This window comes from Nicotiana tabacum, chromosome 3 (genome assembly GCF_000715075.1).
Source record: "Nicotiana tabacum cultivar K326 chromosome 3, ASM71507v2, whole genome shotgun sequence".
NCBI classification, from domain to species: domain Eukaryota; kingdom Viridiplantae; phylum Streptophyta; class Magnoliopsida; order Solanales; family Solanaceae; genus Nicotiana; species Nicotiana tabacum.
The window spans coordinates 152,162,876-152,180,494 of record NC_134082.1 but is presented as its reverse complement, the minus strand read 5'-3'; the positions used below and the strand labels follow the sequence as shown (position 1 = coordinate 152,180,494).

At 35.5% G+C, this 17,619-nt stretch overlaps 2 protein-coding genes across 3 annotated transcripts; one reads left to right on the top strand and one right to left on the bottom strand.

The window, feature by feature from the left end:
* Positions 1-417: 417 nt before the first annotated feature.
* LOC107764730 (sulfiredoxin, chloroplastic/mitochondrial-like) lies at positions 418-2,940 on the bottom strand. The gene is made up of 5 exons (XM_016583334.2): positions 2,781-2,940; positions 1,464-1,618; positions 956-989; positions 747-840; positions 418-621 (listed from the first exon to the last, which is right to left on the bottom strand). The coding sequence occupies exons 1-5, from the start codon at positions 2,851-2,853 to the stop codon at positions 606-608; spliced, it is 372 nt and encodes a 123-aa protein (XP_016438820.1). The 5' UTR covers positions 2,854-2,940; the 3' UTR covers positions 418-605.
* A 5,554-nt stretch (positions 2,941-8,494) lies between these two features.
* LOC107812415 (14 kDa zinc-binding protein-like) lies at positions 8,495-16,877 on the top strand. Of its 2 annotated transcripts, XM_075250088.1 has the most exons (6): positions 8,495-8,651; positions 8,727-8,822; positions 14,416-14,496; positions 15,539-15,686; positions 16,245-16,362; positions 16,605-16,877. In XM_075250088.1, exons 1-6 carry the CDS (start codon positions 8,617-8,619, stop codon positions 16,670-16,672), a joined length of 546 nt encoding a protein of 181 aa, XP_075106189.1. In that variant the 5' UTR covers positions 8,495-8,616; the 3' UTR covers positions 16,673-16,877. The 2 variants fall into 2 exon arrangements, with proteins under 2 accessions (XP_075106189.1, XP_075106190.1); XM_075250089.1 differs by lacking the exons at positions 8,495-8,651; positions 8,727-8,822 and adding an exon at positions 10,838-10,919 and having other exon boundaries at positions 14,412-14,496.
* Positions 16,878-17,619: the final 742 nt, after the last annotated feature.

Sequence of the window (17,619 nt, the reverse complement as noted above, 5' to 3'; positions counted from 1 at the left end):
CCATTGCACTAGTGTCTTCGCCTTGGCACAATTACCTTCCTTGACTATTCTGCTCTATAAATGGAATTGAAGGGGAGGGGGGAAAAAACCAATACAAGAAGAACAAGAATCATAAATTTCTAATATCCAGCCTCTGCCTCTTCAATGATCGACAACCTCAACCCAACCAAACAAACCAGCATGGTCTGGTGATTTGTCACTGGTTCTTATCCTTTTGAAGAACTGCAATATGTCGCTTGAGCCTTTATTTGAAGTTTTTCTTACCATGAGAGAAACATAAGGGGGCATTTTTACCAAATAGTAGCCCATAGCAAAGGGGAAGAACGAGAAAGATGAGAATCCCTTCCAGGGAAAGTGAAACAACAATTGTGCAATGTTGCTTTGGTTTACTGGTGTAGTTATGGCCTGGGATTTGTATAGCAATGCATAAACTCATTATCTTCTTTTGCATCATCAACCATGTCTAATGTACAAACTCCAACTTTAGGTACTGAATACATCAAACATTGGCAAATTTTGTATGCATATACATTACATATACATCATCAGTGTTGGAAGACAATCTATTATCATGTATCTCCCATTTAGAGTAATTTAGCAGGATCTTATCGAAGATGGTGCCTGCAAAGGTGATATCAAAGATGGTGCAACATCAGCGGAGAGAACTAAAAGCAATGAAAGGTAAAATCAATAGAATGATATTAGATATTAAAATAAAGAAGATGGAGAAAAAAAAGGGGAGGCACCTCAAGGTTTCTTTTGTTCCACGACGAATTTTGCAACGAATAGTTGGAAGGCCAAGCCGCTGATGAGCTTCATAGCGATGACAACCAGAAAACCCTGGAAAAGACAAGAGACATTATTTAATTCTCTTTAGCAATTAAAGATCAAGTAATGGTTGAAAGATCACAATGATAGCTTAATGCTTAGGGAAGAAACTGAAAAGAGGACATACCGTAGTAAACTCCATCCACCTCAAGCACATCAATCTGCATAAGATAAAGAACTGTCTGAGTCCTAATATTCACCCGCAGATGGGTTGACATGAACTAAGGCAAAACTTCTATTGGTAAGTACTTTAACCATGCATATACAAGAAGGAATAGAAGTGTCAAAAGTGACTTTCCCATAATTAGCTGATAAAGGACAATGTTTTCAGATGTCAAGGCTGTGACCCTCTCTGTTAGCAAAGGATTGACGGAAATTTAGTTCAAGCTGGGGCATAAGATCTATGGCTTATGCCCTACAGGAAAGTTTAGGACTCGGTTATTTTCTTGAGGTTATAAGTCATCAGATAGGAAATTAGGAAGTGGGAGTTAACTAAGTCATGAATATAAGGACAAACAAATTCATTCACGACAATGGGAGTGCATGCGAGTAAATTCTCATCTGCACTTATGTTTGAAGACAAAGTAACATCAAATCATGTGAAAAGTAAATAACAACAAAGGATTTGTAATTACAGGTACTTGAAGCCCGATTTCCTTAATGCTATCCATCAGTTCCATCACTTTTTGCTGGTCATTAGCTCTGGTACGCATGAGTGGCCTTCGGATTTTATCAAGGGGAAGTTCAAGAATCACTGGCCCCGCTGATTGAGGCACACCAGGAGTTGACCCTGAAACCATATTATGAATAGTTTAGAAGCATTAACCTTAAGAAATACGTTAAAAAGCATTAAGAACTCGAAGCTGTTCTTTCACTCACAACAAGTCTACATGACCAACAAAAGCACACACAACTGGTAGGTTTAGGAGTAAAGACTGCATTTCAAAGAAAACATTGAAAAATCTAAATTAGGCTCACTGAATATTTAGTATGAACAGGAGAGAAAACCGGATTCATCAACTAAATGGTTCCTGTAATTATGCTTTCAGTTTCTGTTTCCTGGATTGCAGATGGGGATGGTTGCAATGAGAGAAACTAGGGGTGATCTCCTAATTCTCTGAAGTAGGTTATTTATTTCATTCTTTATGGTATTCGACTTCGGAAACAACAACAACAAACCCACCCACAAGTGGTGTCCGGGGAGGGTAGTGTGTACACATACCTTATCCCTACCTTGAAGGTAAAGTATTCGCCTTCGAAAACATGATGCATTTCCCTCCGTATGTTGTACAATGATATAAAGATTAAAATTCTATACCATTATTCTTCTCTGCTTTTATTTACTTATGCAACGATTAACAATTTTGAGCAAGAACCCAGAAATGCCTATGCTAAGCTCAACTCAAAGAGCACAGCCTTTAACCAATTTGACTATTATGGATACACTAATTGTTTGTATTACGCAGAACCCATAACTGGTTTTGCCAGAATAACCAATATATAGTCTATACCAAGAAAATATTCCCAGCATAAATCTCTAAAACACTATTAAATAATCCAAACAAATACATGAAGCAAGATATGTATCATTAAAATAACTCAATTTTTTAGGCAATTCAATCAGAACAATTTTGGTTGATAGGGGTTCATTCTAAAGAACAACACAAACAAACAAACAAAAGCACACATCTTTGGCAGTTTTAGAAGCAAAGAAATAGCATTTGAATAATATAGAAAAAGAATTTTGATAACCGCCAAAAGTGGTATTATCTAAATTGTGCTCAGACAACAGTTATATATACTACAATCAGTTGATTTGAGCAGAACCCATAATTATCTATTTTTGGCTAAATTCTACTAAGAGAACATATAAATCTTTTCTCTAAGTACACATTTTGAGCAGAAATTCTCAATAACCATAGTAGTATTTTAGGAAGAATGAACATGGATACCGTTAGAGGAGGACGAGACAGTGAAGCTCCGCAAACGCAGGTTATTTGGAAGTTGCACTACAAAATTTGCCATTTTCAGACCTCTTGTGTTTGAAGCTGACACGACTTCTTCATATATATTTGAACACAAAAGAAAAAAAGACGCAAACGTGTTTTTTGTGGATTAGAAATTAGAATCCACATTTTTTATACAAAAAAGAAGAAGAAAAATTTAATCTTTCAAGAATTAACCCAAACCTAATCTCTTAAATTAGAAATAGCCCACGGATATATAATATATATAATACATGTATAATATATGTATAACTATGTATAATCAATATATATAAAAAATAAACATTAAATCTGCCTATTTGTGTAACAAAGTATTACTTAAAATTTATAAAGGAAATTTTTTAGCAGAGTAAATAGTAAACAAAAATATAAAGAGGTCCCCAATTGTCCCACATTTCTCTTTTCCCCAAAAGGAGAGAAACTTTAATTGTCCAACCTGAGGGGAATTGGTAAAAAAGTTTTAACCTAAGATATAAAATATAAAGTATTAACATTCTCCCAAAACAAGGGGAGAAAAAAACGCAATACTTAATATTAATATATATATATATATATATATATATATATCTTTTAAACCAAAAAAAAGGGAGAAAAAAAGAAAGAGAAAAAGGCAAAAAAAGAAAAAACTGTTATAAATATATTATATTATGGATGTTCATTTAGTACTGCGTTGTAAATAAGCTTCCTGAAGAAGCTTATCCATATGGGACTCTACCGTAAATATGTTTATCTATTTAAGTACTCTATTGGAAATAAACTTCCTGAAGAAGTTTATCACTTCGATACCCGGTTATGGATAAACATTACCCCCGGTAGAAGATTATCCATACCGGGTATAATAAGTTTATCCTTTCAGTACCCAGTTATGGATAAATATTATCCCCGGTAGAAGATTATCCATACCAGGTATAATAAGCTTATCCTTTCAGTACCCAGTTATGTATAAACATTACCCCTGGTAGAAGATTATCCATATCGGGTATAATAAGTTTATCCTTTCAGTACTCCGTTATGGATAAACATTGCTCTCAGTAGAAGATTATTCATATCTGGTATAGTAGCAGCTTACACAGCAGCTTCCTTTCTTCTATAAATAGAAGAGATTTCAGTTCATTATGTACATCAGTTTGAATTCAAATAATATATCAGTCTCTCTCTATACTTGTCTTAATTTCATAGTCTTTATTTTATAACACGTTATCAACACGAGACTCTGCCATCTCGAGCAAATATTTTGAAAGTATCTGAGGTAAGAACTTTCTTTTCCTAGATAATGTCAAATCTTTCTAAACTTGAATTTGTAGCCCTGGATATATCGGGCAAAAGCTACATGTCTTGGGTACTTGATGCTGAAATTCATCTTGATGCGGTGGGTCTGGCAGACACCATCAAAGACAAAAATCAGGCATCAAACCAAGACCGTGCCAAAGCAATGATATTCATACGCCATCACCGTGATGAGGGCCTGAAAATGGAATATCTTACTGTTAAAGATCCAGTCATACTGTGGAATAATTTGAAAGATAGATATGACCACCTGAAGATGGTCGTTCTTCCACAAGCACGATATGATTGGACTCATCTAAGGCTACAAGATTTTAAATCTATCAGTGAGTATAATTCTGCTATGTTCAGAATTATTTCCCAATTGAAGTTATGTGGTGATAATATTACTGATCATGATATGTTGGAGAAAACTTTCACCACTTTTCATGCCTCGAATATGCTCCTGCAACAGCAATATCGAGAGATGGGATTTAAAAAGTATTCTGAACTTATCTCACATCTTCTTATAGCGGAGCAACATAATGGGCTATTAATGAAAAATTATGAAAGCCGACCTACTGGTTCTTGTCCATTCCCTAAAGTGAATGAGACGAACTTCCACCAGGCTAAACGTGGAAAAGGTCGTGGCCCCAGTCGTGGTCGGGAAAGAAACTCTAATCATGGTAATAATAATGCACCAAAGAACACTTTTCACCACCAGCAGTGGAAAAGGAAGGAACAAAAGCATGAAGCGGTGCAAACACCAAATGCAGAAAATACATGCTATAGATGTGGAGAAAAAGGGCACTGGTCACGTACCTGTCGTACGCCAAAGCACCCGGTTGAGCTTTATCAAGCCTCCCTAAAGAAAACAGAGAAAAATGTTGAAGCAAATTTTATTTCTGAAGATAATTTAGACTTCATGCATTTGGATGTAACTGATTACCTTGCACTCCCAGAAGGAGAAACAAGTCATGTAATCGGTGGTGAATCTGTAAAAATGTAAATATTTTAATTTTTGTTATTTGTAATAGATAGTATGGTTATGTAATTGTTGTACATAAAGAAAAATTATGATTTGATAATGATGTTTACTATAATATATCTTGTTTATGTCATTTTGAAGAATATGGATAACATTATTAGATCAACTTAAACTCTAGCAGAGTTTGCAAGAAATATACAACCACAAGAAGTGATTATATTTCGTATATCTCATTGTAATTATATTTTGTTAACTACCAGAAGTGGTATATGTCTATGATCACCAGAAGTGATAATTTAGGCTTTCTATGGTTACAATTGAAGATAAACTACATAAATATTCTCTATATTAAATGCACGCCTCGATTTGCTCCTGAAGTAGTAAATATTTTAAAAGAGGTTGAGGCATCACAATTTGATATGATTAATGCGCATTCAGATAATTATGTTCGATTTCCTGAAGGATGGGAACTTTTGATAATATTAATCCATTCCCTGAAGTGAATGTGACAATACTAATAAGTCGGGTAAATATGAACGCGCTCTTAATGTGAATACATTACAATTCACCTCCAGAAGAGTTAATATAATTGAGAGAATATATACTCAATATTTCGTATTTTAAATTTGCTCCTGAAGAAGTAACACAATTGAAATTGCCTCATGAAGTGGAAAAATATTATGAAGAGGAGTTTTCGTGTGCTTAAACAATTGTTTTACATTGTTTATTTGATTGTGATTTTCTCTCATGACACCAGCAGTGTCTGAGCAATATTTGATAGTACAAAATGTATCAACAACTCCTGAAGAGCTAAATGTTTGCCTAAAGAATACATGATACCAGTAGTGCCAGATAAATATTAGATTGTGGATAATAAATGAAGGCTCTCGAAGAGCTTATATACAAATATGTCATTCATATTATATGATTATGGTCAAAACATATGTTGTAGTAAACCTGAAGTTTACTAATACAAATGGCTATCATATTGAGACTACAAATGATTGGAAGATTGATAATCTTCATGTTTCCACAATCATAGGGGGTAAAATAATATGTATGTGAGAAGTTACCCGCCTTATTCTTTAATTTGTACTATATCATGTATCACAGTAAACCAAAAGTTTACTAAAGCAAAAGTTTATGCCATAGTAAACCAGAAGTTTACTAAGAGATAGCACATGACATGATAAACTTGAAGTTTTCATTTGCCATTTTTAAATGAGCTATTTGAGAATTCAGATAAGCATATACTAAAGAACTAGAAGATTCTTCAGGAATTCTCATGTGTTGCTTGTTCTCATAATGAATTGATTATACCAGCTAAAGTTGGGATTAAGACCCCTGATTCTGAAATATATAAAAGGTGAATATGGGCTCGTTCGCCTATCATGTGAACCACTTATAGGTGCATATATGAGATGGTTACATGTGTAATTATTGTCAACCTGCAATTTGGCATTTGGAATTGCTTTTCCCGATTAAGAGCATAATTTTCAGATTATGAAATCAAGACAGTTCATCTTGATAATGCTGGTTTATATCCAAGCTGGTTTAGCATTGAATACCTCCTATTAATGGCTAAACCATTTCTTATGAGAACAAAGCTTCATGTGTTGGTCTAAGATTTTCTAAATTGCATATAGCAGCACTTGTATGCATCAGATCAACAATATATGATAAGTCCTCCCTTCACAATTGATTTAGGATCAGAAACCAAATATTTTTACTATCTTTTGTTGCGTGGTATATGATTAATTTCTCTACCATAATACACAAAGATATGTTTCCCAAAGATGATTAGGGATATATGTTAGTTTTTCTAACATTTGGGGGATGGAATAAACAGTTGAAAAATATGCTATATGAATCGAATTATCATGATCCTCACTTAGAAGATAATTCAAGTCGAATGCCAGAAGCATTTGCTGATCCAAAATTAAATATCATATTTCAGCTGCAAATGCTCCTATTAAAATTAAAGTCCCTGAAGGATAGAGTTTACTGTACGCATGAAGCGTGGTAGACCAATCGGTTCCAAAGGTAACAATCCTTGAAAAATAGTAGGAGTTAATGATCAAAATGATCATAATGAGGAGGATGGAGTGCATATGATTAAGATTAGTGATTCATTCGAGAAACATGTGGGTTGGAATGTGATAAAAGACCCACAATATTATACGGAGACAATGTTTCATGCATAGCACTATTAAAGGAAGGATTTATAAAAGGAGATAGAATGAAGAACATTTCACCAGAATTATTCTACATACATGATCTTCAGGAAAATTGTGACATTGATGTGCATCAAATTAGTTCAAGTGACAATCCAACAGATTGTCTTTATCAACATCAATTTTTGAGAATATGGTATACAAGATTGGAATTCGGAGACTCAAATATTTGAAATAAGGTTTTCTTCAGGGGGAGTAAAATGCGCGATGTACTCTTTTTCCTTTACTAAGGTTTTTCCCACAGGGTTTTCTTTATAAGGTTTTTAATGAGGCAGCCAGCAATGCGTATTACTAAATATGTGTACTCTTTTTCCTTCACTAGGATTTTTTCCCACGTGGTTTTTCCTAGTAAGGTTTTAATGAGGCACATTATCTTTTAATGAACATCCAAGAGGGAGTGTTATAAATATATTATATTATGGATGTTCATTTAGTACTCCGTTGTAAATAAGCTTCCTGAAGAAGCTTATCCATATGGGACTCCACCGTAAATATGTTTATCTATTTAAGTACTTTATTGGAAATAAGCTTCCTGAAGAAGCTTATCACTTCGATACCCGGTTATGGATAAACATTACCCCCGGTAGAAGATTATCCATACCGAGTATAATAAGCTTATCCTTTCAGTACCCAATTATGGATAAACATTACCCCCGATAGAAGATTATCCATACCGGGTATAATAAACTTATCCTTTCAGTACCCAGTTATGGATAAATATTATCTCCGGTAGAAGATTATCCATACCGGGTATAATAAGCTTATCCTTTCAGTACCCAGTTATGGATAAACATTACCCCGGTAGAAGATTATCCATATCGGGTACAATAAGCTTATCCTTTCAGTACTCCGTTATGGATAAACATTGCTCTCAGTAGAAGATTATCCATATCTGGTATAGTAGCAGCTTACACAGCAGCTTCCTTTCTTCTATAAATAGAATAGATTTCAGTTTAGTATGTACATCAGTTTGAATTCAAATAATATATCAGTCTCTCTTAATATTTGTCTTTACTTTATAGTCTTTATTTTATAACAAAAACTGCAATTAGTTAAATTTCCAAAAAAGAAAATGTTATGAGTTGAAAATTGTATTTACGAATTCTATCCAAAATAATTACGCCATACTAGTACTACTTAAAAAAAAAAATTGCCGTACGATCCACGGCTGTGAAACGTATAAAATTATAATCATGGAAATTACGCAATAAAAGTAATTGCTCAGAGACCCTTAGATTTTCTTCAATTTCATCTGTTAGACCAATTAATTGCAGCGTTTTCGTTTTCTCTCACTTCCATGGCTGCTATGATAAACTCTCTCACCCTTTTGCGGTACATTTTACTCTCCCCACTCCCACTCTCTCCTTTTTTTTCCCTCTCTACTCATTGAAAGATGTGATTTTGCAGAGGCCCTTCAATAGTAAAAGCTTTGGGTTTCATAAAGGCATCAAATTTCATAGCTACAACTCCACCAGCCTTGCGTCATCCCCTTCATTCTCTCAGGTTTTGTAAATTTCTCTTGAAAACCTGACTCTTTAGCGGTTCAATAATTATATCCATATTCGATTAAACTGACATTGCTTATGTGTTGTTCTTCGTGGGGGTGAGCTTGTACTGCATGCTGGAGCTGTTGTACTATTAACTCTGTTTGTTTTTGCTGAGGAATCTATCATTTCTTGACATGCTTCTGCAAAGTGGGTTTCTTGTATTATTTTAATTATGGTGTTTAAGATATTAATTTGACTTGCAAAATTATATTAGTGATAGTTGAAGAATATATTTAAGTAGTGGTTGACAGTTCATTTGATAGATAAAACAACATGTCAAATTTCGAGTTACTGACAGTTGTATATAGAAATGTAATGGTGTCAAAACATTACGGGTTGTTGCCAAATGAAAAGTGTTTCATAAAAGTTCCTGTGCTGGTTGTCTGAGATTGTACAGTGTGGTGGAGCTACTGAAGGTTTCGAATAGGTCATCTTCATCGAGGGATGATAACTGTTCTTGGTAGTTTGAGTCCTTGTTGTTTTCATTTCAAAGTGGAATGCTTTTTCTGTGTTGCTTCTCTTAATCTCTTTTAGTACTACATTACATGCATAATAAGTGATTGTAGTTGTCACACCTCCTTTTTGCGCGCCCGCCCCGAAGGGTTAAATGCGCGGGTGGAGTTTTTTCAATTTAAGTGACAATATTCGAAATGGGATTATTTATTTAATTCAGAGTCGCCACTTGGGAAAGGTTTGGCTTTTGGTGTCCCAAGTCACCGGTTTATCTTGAATCCCAAATCGAGGAAATTTTCGACTTTTCCAAATGAAGTCTGCGAACCAGAAATTCTAAGTAAGGAATTCTGTTGACCCGAGGGAAGGTGTTAGGCACCCTCGAATCCCGTGGTTCTAGCACGGTCGCTTAAATTGTTATAATGGCTAAATATCTGATTTAAATACATGTTGTGACTTATGTGCTTTTATTAAGTTTAAACCGTTTTTATTATTATCATTTATTTTTATAGAATTGCAACGTCGTGAAAATGCATCTCGAACCACGTCACAATCAATGCACCCGTAGTTGTTAACACATTTCGACTCCGTTGAGATTTGAATTTGGGTCACATAAATGCGCACCCGAATTTAAGAATGTAATTTAATTAAGCCGCGCCTAAAGAGTCTAACGCGTTATTATTTTCTGAGAAGGCCATGAGATTCACTAAACGGCCTAGCCCGAATTCTAAATATTATGATTAGTTGTTGAAGGCCCCGCAATTTGCATTTTTTTTCTTTTATTTGGCGAGGCTCGTCTCATTATTTTTAAAAAAGGATAAAACCTACAATGACTACATTTCTTATTGTTTTCGTTTCCAGAAATAGAAGAAGGAAAGATGTATGCTAATTGAAATATATGTTTTGACCAAAAACGGATTACTATCAATTTCTAATCACTTATAAAATGAAAAGACGCCATACCTTATGAAATATTTTTGGTTGAACAAAGAAGCTATATGGAGGTGGATGGAATGCAATACTTAATCCGAACATTTTCTCGAATCGAGCTTAACTAGACTTATTTAAGCTAGGTTAAGGAAATTGAATGCTAGGCATTGTTACTAATGGGGATTCGAACATGTACCTATATGTTGCCTAACGGTCCTGATAAATGGAAAGAAAATAACACAGAACATTATTGTGTAGGTGGAAATATTCTATCCTATACATGTCATTAGTTGACGGGAATCCAGTCGAAAGTTCTATGCCAATTATCCACACCTTCTATATATTATACCATTACATCTTGTACTTAGCAAACAACTAGAAACTAAGATGCAAAAAAACTAAACTTGATTAAGTATAGTCTAACTAATCTTTCACTACTGAATCACACTAATCAATTTATACAACAGAAATCAGTATATCACAAGCAGTACAAAACAGACATCTGAATCTTCTTCAAGAACTCCTTTCATTTCATGCTTTTGAACTGTTACAGTTAACACCAAAGTTGGATTTGAAATGTGTACCTGGAAAACACTGAATACTGAAATGCAAAGAAGAAGTGAAGCAGAAAGGTCAGCAGCAGCAGGAAACCAAATAGCAGCAGCAACAGCAGGTAACCAAATAGAAAGCAAAATCCCAGTGCAAGATGCAGCTGGAACCAATGAAAGATGACAGAGTGTGGCAAGTTCCCGGTAATATGAATCAGAATTTAGGCAAAACAGATCTGGGGATGCACTGATGCTACACACAACTAAAAATCTCAAACAGAACTCAAAAGAAATCGATATGGAACAGGGAAATCCGGCCAGATGAGAATCAAGACAAAGAGGAAAGATGCAGTTCCTCTTTCCTGTGTTATCCTCCCTCTATCTATTTCTGTCTGTGTGTATATATCTGTATGTATTTCCACTCTCTCTTTCAAAAATTCCTCACAGTGTGTGTCTTTTCTCTTCTCAAATCTTCCGGGTTCTCTAGCCTCTAATCCTCTAGGTGTCTCTCCAACTCTGTATCCCTCTCCTTAATGCCAGGTGGTATCCTTTTCTCTTTTGCTCTCTTCTCTGTGTGTGTGTTTTTCTTTTTCAGCTCTCAAGGTCCAGTGTGTATCCCCCTCTCTGTATATCTATATCCCTCTTTTATATCTCTCAATGTGCCCCTTTTTATAAGCCTCAACACTACTCCTTTTAACGGCCTCTTTTTAATATCACAGTACTCCTCCCATGTGCCTTTTTCATTTTCAGATTCCAATTAGTTATTTAAGTATTAACCCCCATCAACATTCCCTGGCAGACTTAACTTTTAAAAGGTTTAATACTTTTAAACTAAAGCAAGGTATGGGCAGTAGAATATATCTGACAGCATATGCTGTCAAATTATTTAAAACTTAACAAAGACCTTTATGCAGGCCACAGGTTGTGCACAAAGCACATGAGGTGCACCAATGCACATGCTGTGCAAGAGTGCACATGCCCTCCAATTCAGCATTTAAACCAAACATCCCTTTTACATTACTGATCCAAATCAACAGCTATAAGTAAACAAAACTGGTTCTTAATTGATTCAACAAATGCTTAGCAGAAGTAAGTCGATTTGTTATTGTTCGGACAGTTGAAACTAATTGACGACACATGTCGACTCGACTATATTAGCATTAACATACACAATCGTAGCAAAAAATCAGACATTTAAACAGTATCGATACATGGTTCGAATTATACTGACTAAGCAGAAATGCACTCGAGGAGTCAATTAGTCAGTCCAAACTTGAAATTCAAACTAATTGCACAACAAATACATAATGCCTTATCAGAATAGGAGGGGGGATTTAGACAAACACAGAGGTTCAGATAAAGTGGACAAACAAAAGTTGATAAAATTAAAACAAATATGAACAGACTTTTAAAACAAATCACACGGACTAAAACAAGTAAAAGGAAAAAAGCAAATTCACCTTAAAACTCGAAAAATCAAAAGTTAAAATCGGATTTGGACAGACCTTTCTTAAGGCTGAACGGACTTTAATCGAAGTGTTTCTCAGATGAGAAACACTTTGGTTAACGTCCATTAGACCTTAATCTCTTCGGTTGAACCAGTGACGAAGAACTACAAAATTTCCAAAACTCAGATCTGGGATTCATGCTTCCCTGGTCAGATTCGGACCAAACCAAGTATGGTTTGGTCACGAGGGGGGTCTGGGGAGTATCTGGTGTGAAGCTGGGGTTGGTTGGTGTAAACCGAGTTTTGACTCGAATCTTCAAATGAAGATTCGAGGACCTAGGGGATGATTCGAACTAAGCGGTCAACAGGTCTATGTTCAGGGTGGTGAGGGGGTTCTATGGTGTTGAGGTGAAGGTCACCGGCGTTCATGCCGCCGGTTTTCATGGTGGGGGATACAGGGGCGGCTCTAGGGTTTGATGGGGATGAAGTTGAAGACGGAGGCTGGGGTGTCGGATGGGGGGGGGGGGCAGGGTAAGGTTAAAGGGTTTATATATGGAATGAGTGGGTTAATCTCAGCCGTTGGATCAACTGAAATCAATGGCTTGGATCTAAGGGCTTAGGGGAAACGGTGTCGTTTCAACTAATGGGGGTTTGGGTTGGTCCGTGTGGAACGGGTCGGGTTTTGTTCGTGGGTATGGGAAATGTGATCTTGGCCGTTGATCAATCTGAGATCAACGGCCCAGACCACACTGGATTGAAACGACGTCGTTTGGACTCTCTATGCATCAGCTGGACTTGGACCGGGCAGGCCTGGTTTGGACGTTGTTTGTTTTGGGCCAATTTTAATAAATTGGCCCAATCCGGAAGAAGATTATTTCTTTTTCTTTTCTTTCTTTTTTTTTTATTTTAAAAACAAAATTAAGCAAAAAATCAAATTAAAAATTAAATACACACTCAATACAATTATTCACACACACTAAAATATTTCAAAACAGGTAAAATCAAACAAATCAAAATCACGGACAAAGATGCCTATTTATGATTTTCTTTTTTTTAACGACCGGATTACGGTTCGAATTACGCCTGACACACACATTTTGTATTTTAAATAAATAAATAAGAAAAAATAAAAATGGGCAAAAGTCACAAATAAATCAACAAAGTGCCGCACAGAAATCCGAAAATTGTACAGCAGGGCCAATTATTATTTTTTATTTCTTTTGGAGCGATTGTCGTGCGAAACAAAAATCACGTGCTCACAGTAGTCATGTCAGTTGTCATTTGAATGCAAATTCTCTTCATTGTTGTCATTCTCTTTCTTTAAAGCTGTAACTGAGGCTCTAAACCAGACTTGGACTGTTCCAACATATCATAGAGATAATACTTTGATTCTCATAAGGATTTCCTAATTGTTTTTGATGTGTTTAAAATCCTTTGCGAGGAAAATTATAATCAGGAATACATTATTTAAGGGTCTATATCTGTCAGTGAGTTTGTGTTACCTGTAGTAACTTGTGCATGGGAGATAATCTTCTATGTGGTTACTGGGTAGAGCCTTATCTTGTAATTGGAAAGGTATTGTTTGGCATGGAAGTTTCTTTTTTTCATATGCTTTCTCTATTGCTGGTAGTGATGAGCTCTTATCAACTGCATGGACGGACTTCACGAGATAGGAACTTTAGTGCCTTTACGAGTAGATCAGTAGAGGCTAGAGCTGTGAACTACTTTGTTTAATTTTAACCTATGGAATACGAGCTTGATTATTCTCGCAAGCTCAGTTATGAATTTGTACTACTTACATAGATTAGTTGATTTTACATGTTATGTAAACTCCAATTAGTAGCAATCAAGTCGTATCCTAAATCTTCACGTTCTACACTAGATCACTGTTATCAAACAATTTCAGGCAAAAATCTGATATAGTCTCGTCACTATCTTATAAACTACTTTTGCAATAAAATACTTATAAAAACTATTTCTGCACTAGAAAAGAAGTTTCTAGCGTAGCCCCTGAGCGTAAAAAGTTATGATAAACGTTTTCTATGTTTAATTAATACAAATGCAAATCAGGAGCTTACTTATAGGAATATTTGTAATTTAGAATGCGCTTTCTCTGCTCCCAGAGTTCCTCTTCAAGTTTCTCATTGAAATTTGTTTTCTTTTGTTAAAGACAGGTCTTATGTAGCTGCTGCACATGATGAGGAAGCAACTGCCAGGACAGCTGCCGTAAATGCTGATACTGGAGCTCCAACCATGTACTATTTTCCTGTGGATAGTTCTATTACTCAATAAGTTTAGATTGTCAAAACTTGAAACAAATTAACAGGATGTTTGTATCACTCTTTCAGTCTTTCTGATTGGACTATAGAATTTAAGTGTTCCTTACTATGGAAATAGAAGTCCTTTAATTTTATTGACTACTGGAGATAATTATTGAAGAAGAATCACACTGTAGAGTTATCTTTTAAGTAAAAGGTCGAAGTCATTGGCGCTAAAAATTTAAGTCAATACCATTATTTTGAACTCTGCATCCTTTTGTGTATTGTGCTTTTCTTTTGGATAGGTGTCCTTTCACTTGCATTTCTCATTTCAAAAACCTCCCTAGTGTATAGGTTCCTCAAGAACTGGAGTTTGGATTTTGGAATCAGATGCATTGGTACATAGGGTTTCTTACGCACATAGCAGTCAGTAAAAATAAAAAGGCTGATTGCTACAACATCTGCTATTTTTTTCCCATGAATTCCTGGTTACTTATGGTAGATGATAACTAGAAATGCATTTCTAAGAACAACAGATGTCCCTTGTAAAAAAAAAAAAAAAAGAACAACAGATGTCTACTTTTGAGAAGGATGTGACCTAGATAGTAATCAGATATTCAGACTCTTCAAATAATTACTTCAATTGTCCCTTATCAAAAAAATAAGTACTTCAATTCTCATTAAATATCATCGTTCAGTTTTTGTTCAAGATGTTACCTCATAGTTGGCCTCCAACTGTTCCATCTAATACATTTTGTACTATAAAAAAAAGATTTAAAGTTAATTGGACACTTGAATTTTACAAGGTAACAAGTGTTTGTCGTGAGAATAGTTTGTTTATATGCTTCTTGATTGCCTTCCCTGAGAAAGAATGATTATACTGATCTTGGTTAATTAGACGAGCTGCTTAAGCTCTTATTTCATAGTTGTACATTTGACATGAACATCCACAGCTTGACTTGCATAATTTCTGTCAGACATGGTGACTGAGTGATCATCTAGGCTCACCGCATTCTGATTAAATTTTTTCTGCATTCAGATTTGATAAAATCATCGCAAAGGAGATACCTGCCTCTGTAGTATATGAGGATGAAAAAGTTCTTGCTTTTCGCGACATCAATCCTCAAGCTCCCGTTCATGTTCTAGTTATCCCGAAGTCGAGGGATGGATTAACAGAGCTTGGAAAGGTGGTGTTTTTTTCTTCATCTACTTTTCTGATAATATCATTACTGTGAGAACACATTCCCTGCCTAGTTTCAAGGAATGTGCATCTTGACTTTCGGTATACCACAAATCACAAATGGTCTCTACTAAAATTTGGGGTGTGAGAATCTAAACTTATTGTCCCACATCAGAAATAGATGACCACAATATCTCCATAAGTTGATATCCCTTTTTTGTACTGGCTTTTGCCCCTGTAATTGAGATATATAGAGTCCTGTTTGTTAAGACAAGACACATATTTTGGATGTAAAATGCAGCCACCTTGCATTGATTTTTGCATGATATTATGCAGTGGTGGCTCTTGTATGTGAAAAGTGCTTGTAGTTTGCAGTGATGATTTTACTGAATAAAGAATAGAAGTATTTAGGGAAAGAGTGTAATCTAGGGGTTGTGAACAACCTTATAGGTTAGCAACTTAGCAGTTGTCATCCGGAAAAAAGTCAATTTTGCTGATGTTCATTTCTGTGCCATTTCCTCTGGTAATTGATGTCTTGCAACTGGTTCTGTTCCAATCTTTGAAGGCTGAACAAAGACATGAAGATATATTGGGTCACCTCCTTTATGCTGCCAAGATAGTAGCGGAGAAAGAAGGCATTGTCGATGGCTTTCGTGTTGTCATTAATAGTGGTGCCTCTGCATGTAAGTCTATCTCCCTTCAAATACTCCCCCACTCTCCTCCAAACATGTGAACCTCAGTGCTAAAAGGGGAATTTTCTGTATGAAACAATGAAGAGAATACCATGCTATTTACATCTCATATGCATCTTAAGTTTTGTTTGCATCTTTAGGAATCCAAAAAAGCATAACAGCACTTACTGAAGAAAGAAAAAAAAGTACTTAGAGTTACTGAAGTAATTACTTATTCTCTCTCTCTCGCATAGGTCAATCCGTGTACCATCTTCACTTGCACGTACTTGGTGGGAGACAGCTGAAATGGCCCCCCGGTTAGAATCAAGCTTGGTTGCCTGCAAGTTTTTCATTTCTCCGCATTGATGTAAACATCGCATGTAAACTGATGTTCAACTTCTGTGGCCTGCCATTATTTAAAGTACTATTGTTAAAAATGATTCAAGTATGTATATTTGGTGAATGACACAGACATTTTTCTTCATTGCATGGATTTTGTGAAGGATTCCGACTGTTTTCCTTCTCCATAATGCGGTTTATTTCTGCTGTTGGTATTAATCTATGTATGTGCTATGCTGAACCCCTATTCTGCATGATTTATTTCTCAAAGCTCCTTCTTGAAGTAGCTAGACATTTGGTTCTCCCATTTTAGAATAGCCATAAAGAACGAAGTATTAAACATTCAATTCCAAGCAAAGACAAAAAATACTATGTGATTTCTTCCCGAGTAACTGCTACCCAGTGGAATAATCGAGGAGCGTTTGAGCTGATTTGGACGCTACTATCGGCATCAAACAAAAACATCGAATTCCCAAAGTTGAATACAAGGCATTGATAATCCTTTGTTTCTCCAAGTTGTAACTACAGTCAGACCTCATCATTCTTATATAACAGTCATTTATTATAAAGCCAAGGATTTGTCGGAACCAATTGTTTATGCTATGTTATAATATATGTCATCTATAACAATATTTCACTATAGCATCAAAAAAATATCGGAACAAACGCGACGGTTATAGAGATGTTTGACTGTATTTGACTTTTATTAGTTTGAAATTGACACACATTTAACTTTTCCTTGTTCACATTAAATTCCTTAATTTCATTTTCGATGTATTAATGAACCACTTTTGGGTGTAATTACACAACTTCGCAGGTTTGTCTGGCCAAGTAATTACTTGGTTGGCAAGGAATTGGGTGTAATTGGAGAGGTGTAATTACACTCTCCAATTCTCAAAGGTGAGGTGAGAATTGGTAGTAATTACAAGG

Bases quoted from the DNA above. Each gene is read 5' to 3' on its own strand.
- LOC107764730 (XM_016583334.2), bottom strand. From the start codon at position 2,853: ATGGCAAATTTTGTAGTGCAACTTCCAAATAACCTGCGTTTGCGGAGC. The intron at 1,619-2,780 runs GTATCCATGTTC...ATATGGTTTCAG, and splicing joins TGTCTCGTCCTCCTCTAACG to GGTCAACTCCTGGTGTGCCT. The intron at 841-955 runs GTATGTCCTCTT...TGTCTTTTCCAG, and splicing joins GGTGGATGGAGTTTACTACG to GGTTTTCTGGTTGTCATCGC.
- LOC107812415 (XM_075250088.1), top strand. From the start codon at position 8,617: ATGGCTGCTATGATAAACTCTCTCACCCTTTTGCG. The intron at 8,823-14,415 runs GTTTTGTAAATT...TGTTAAAGACAG, and splicing joins CATCCCCTTCATTCTCTCAG to GTCTTATGTAGCTGCTGCAC. The intron at 16,363-16,604 runs GTAAGTCTATCT...TCTCTCGCATAG, and splicing joins TAATAGTGGTGCCTCTGCAT to GTCAATCCGTGTACCATCTT.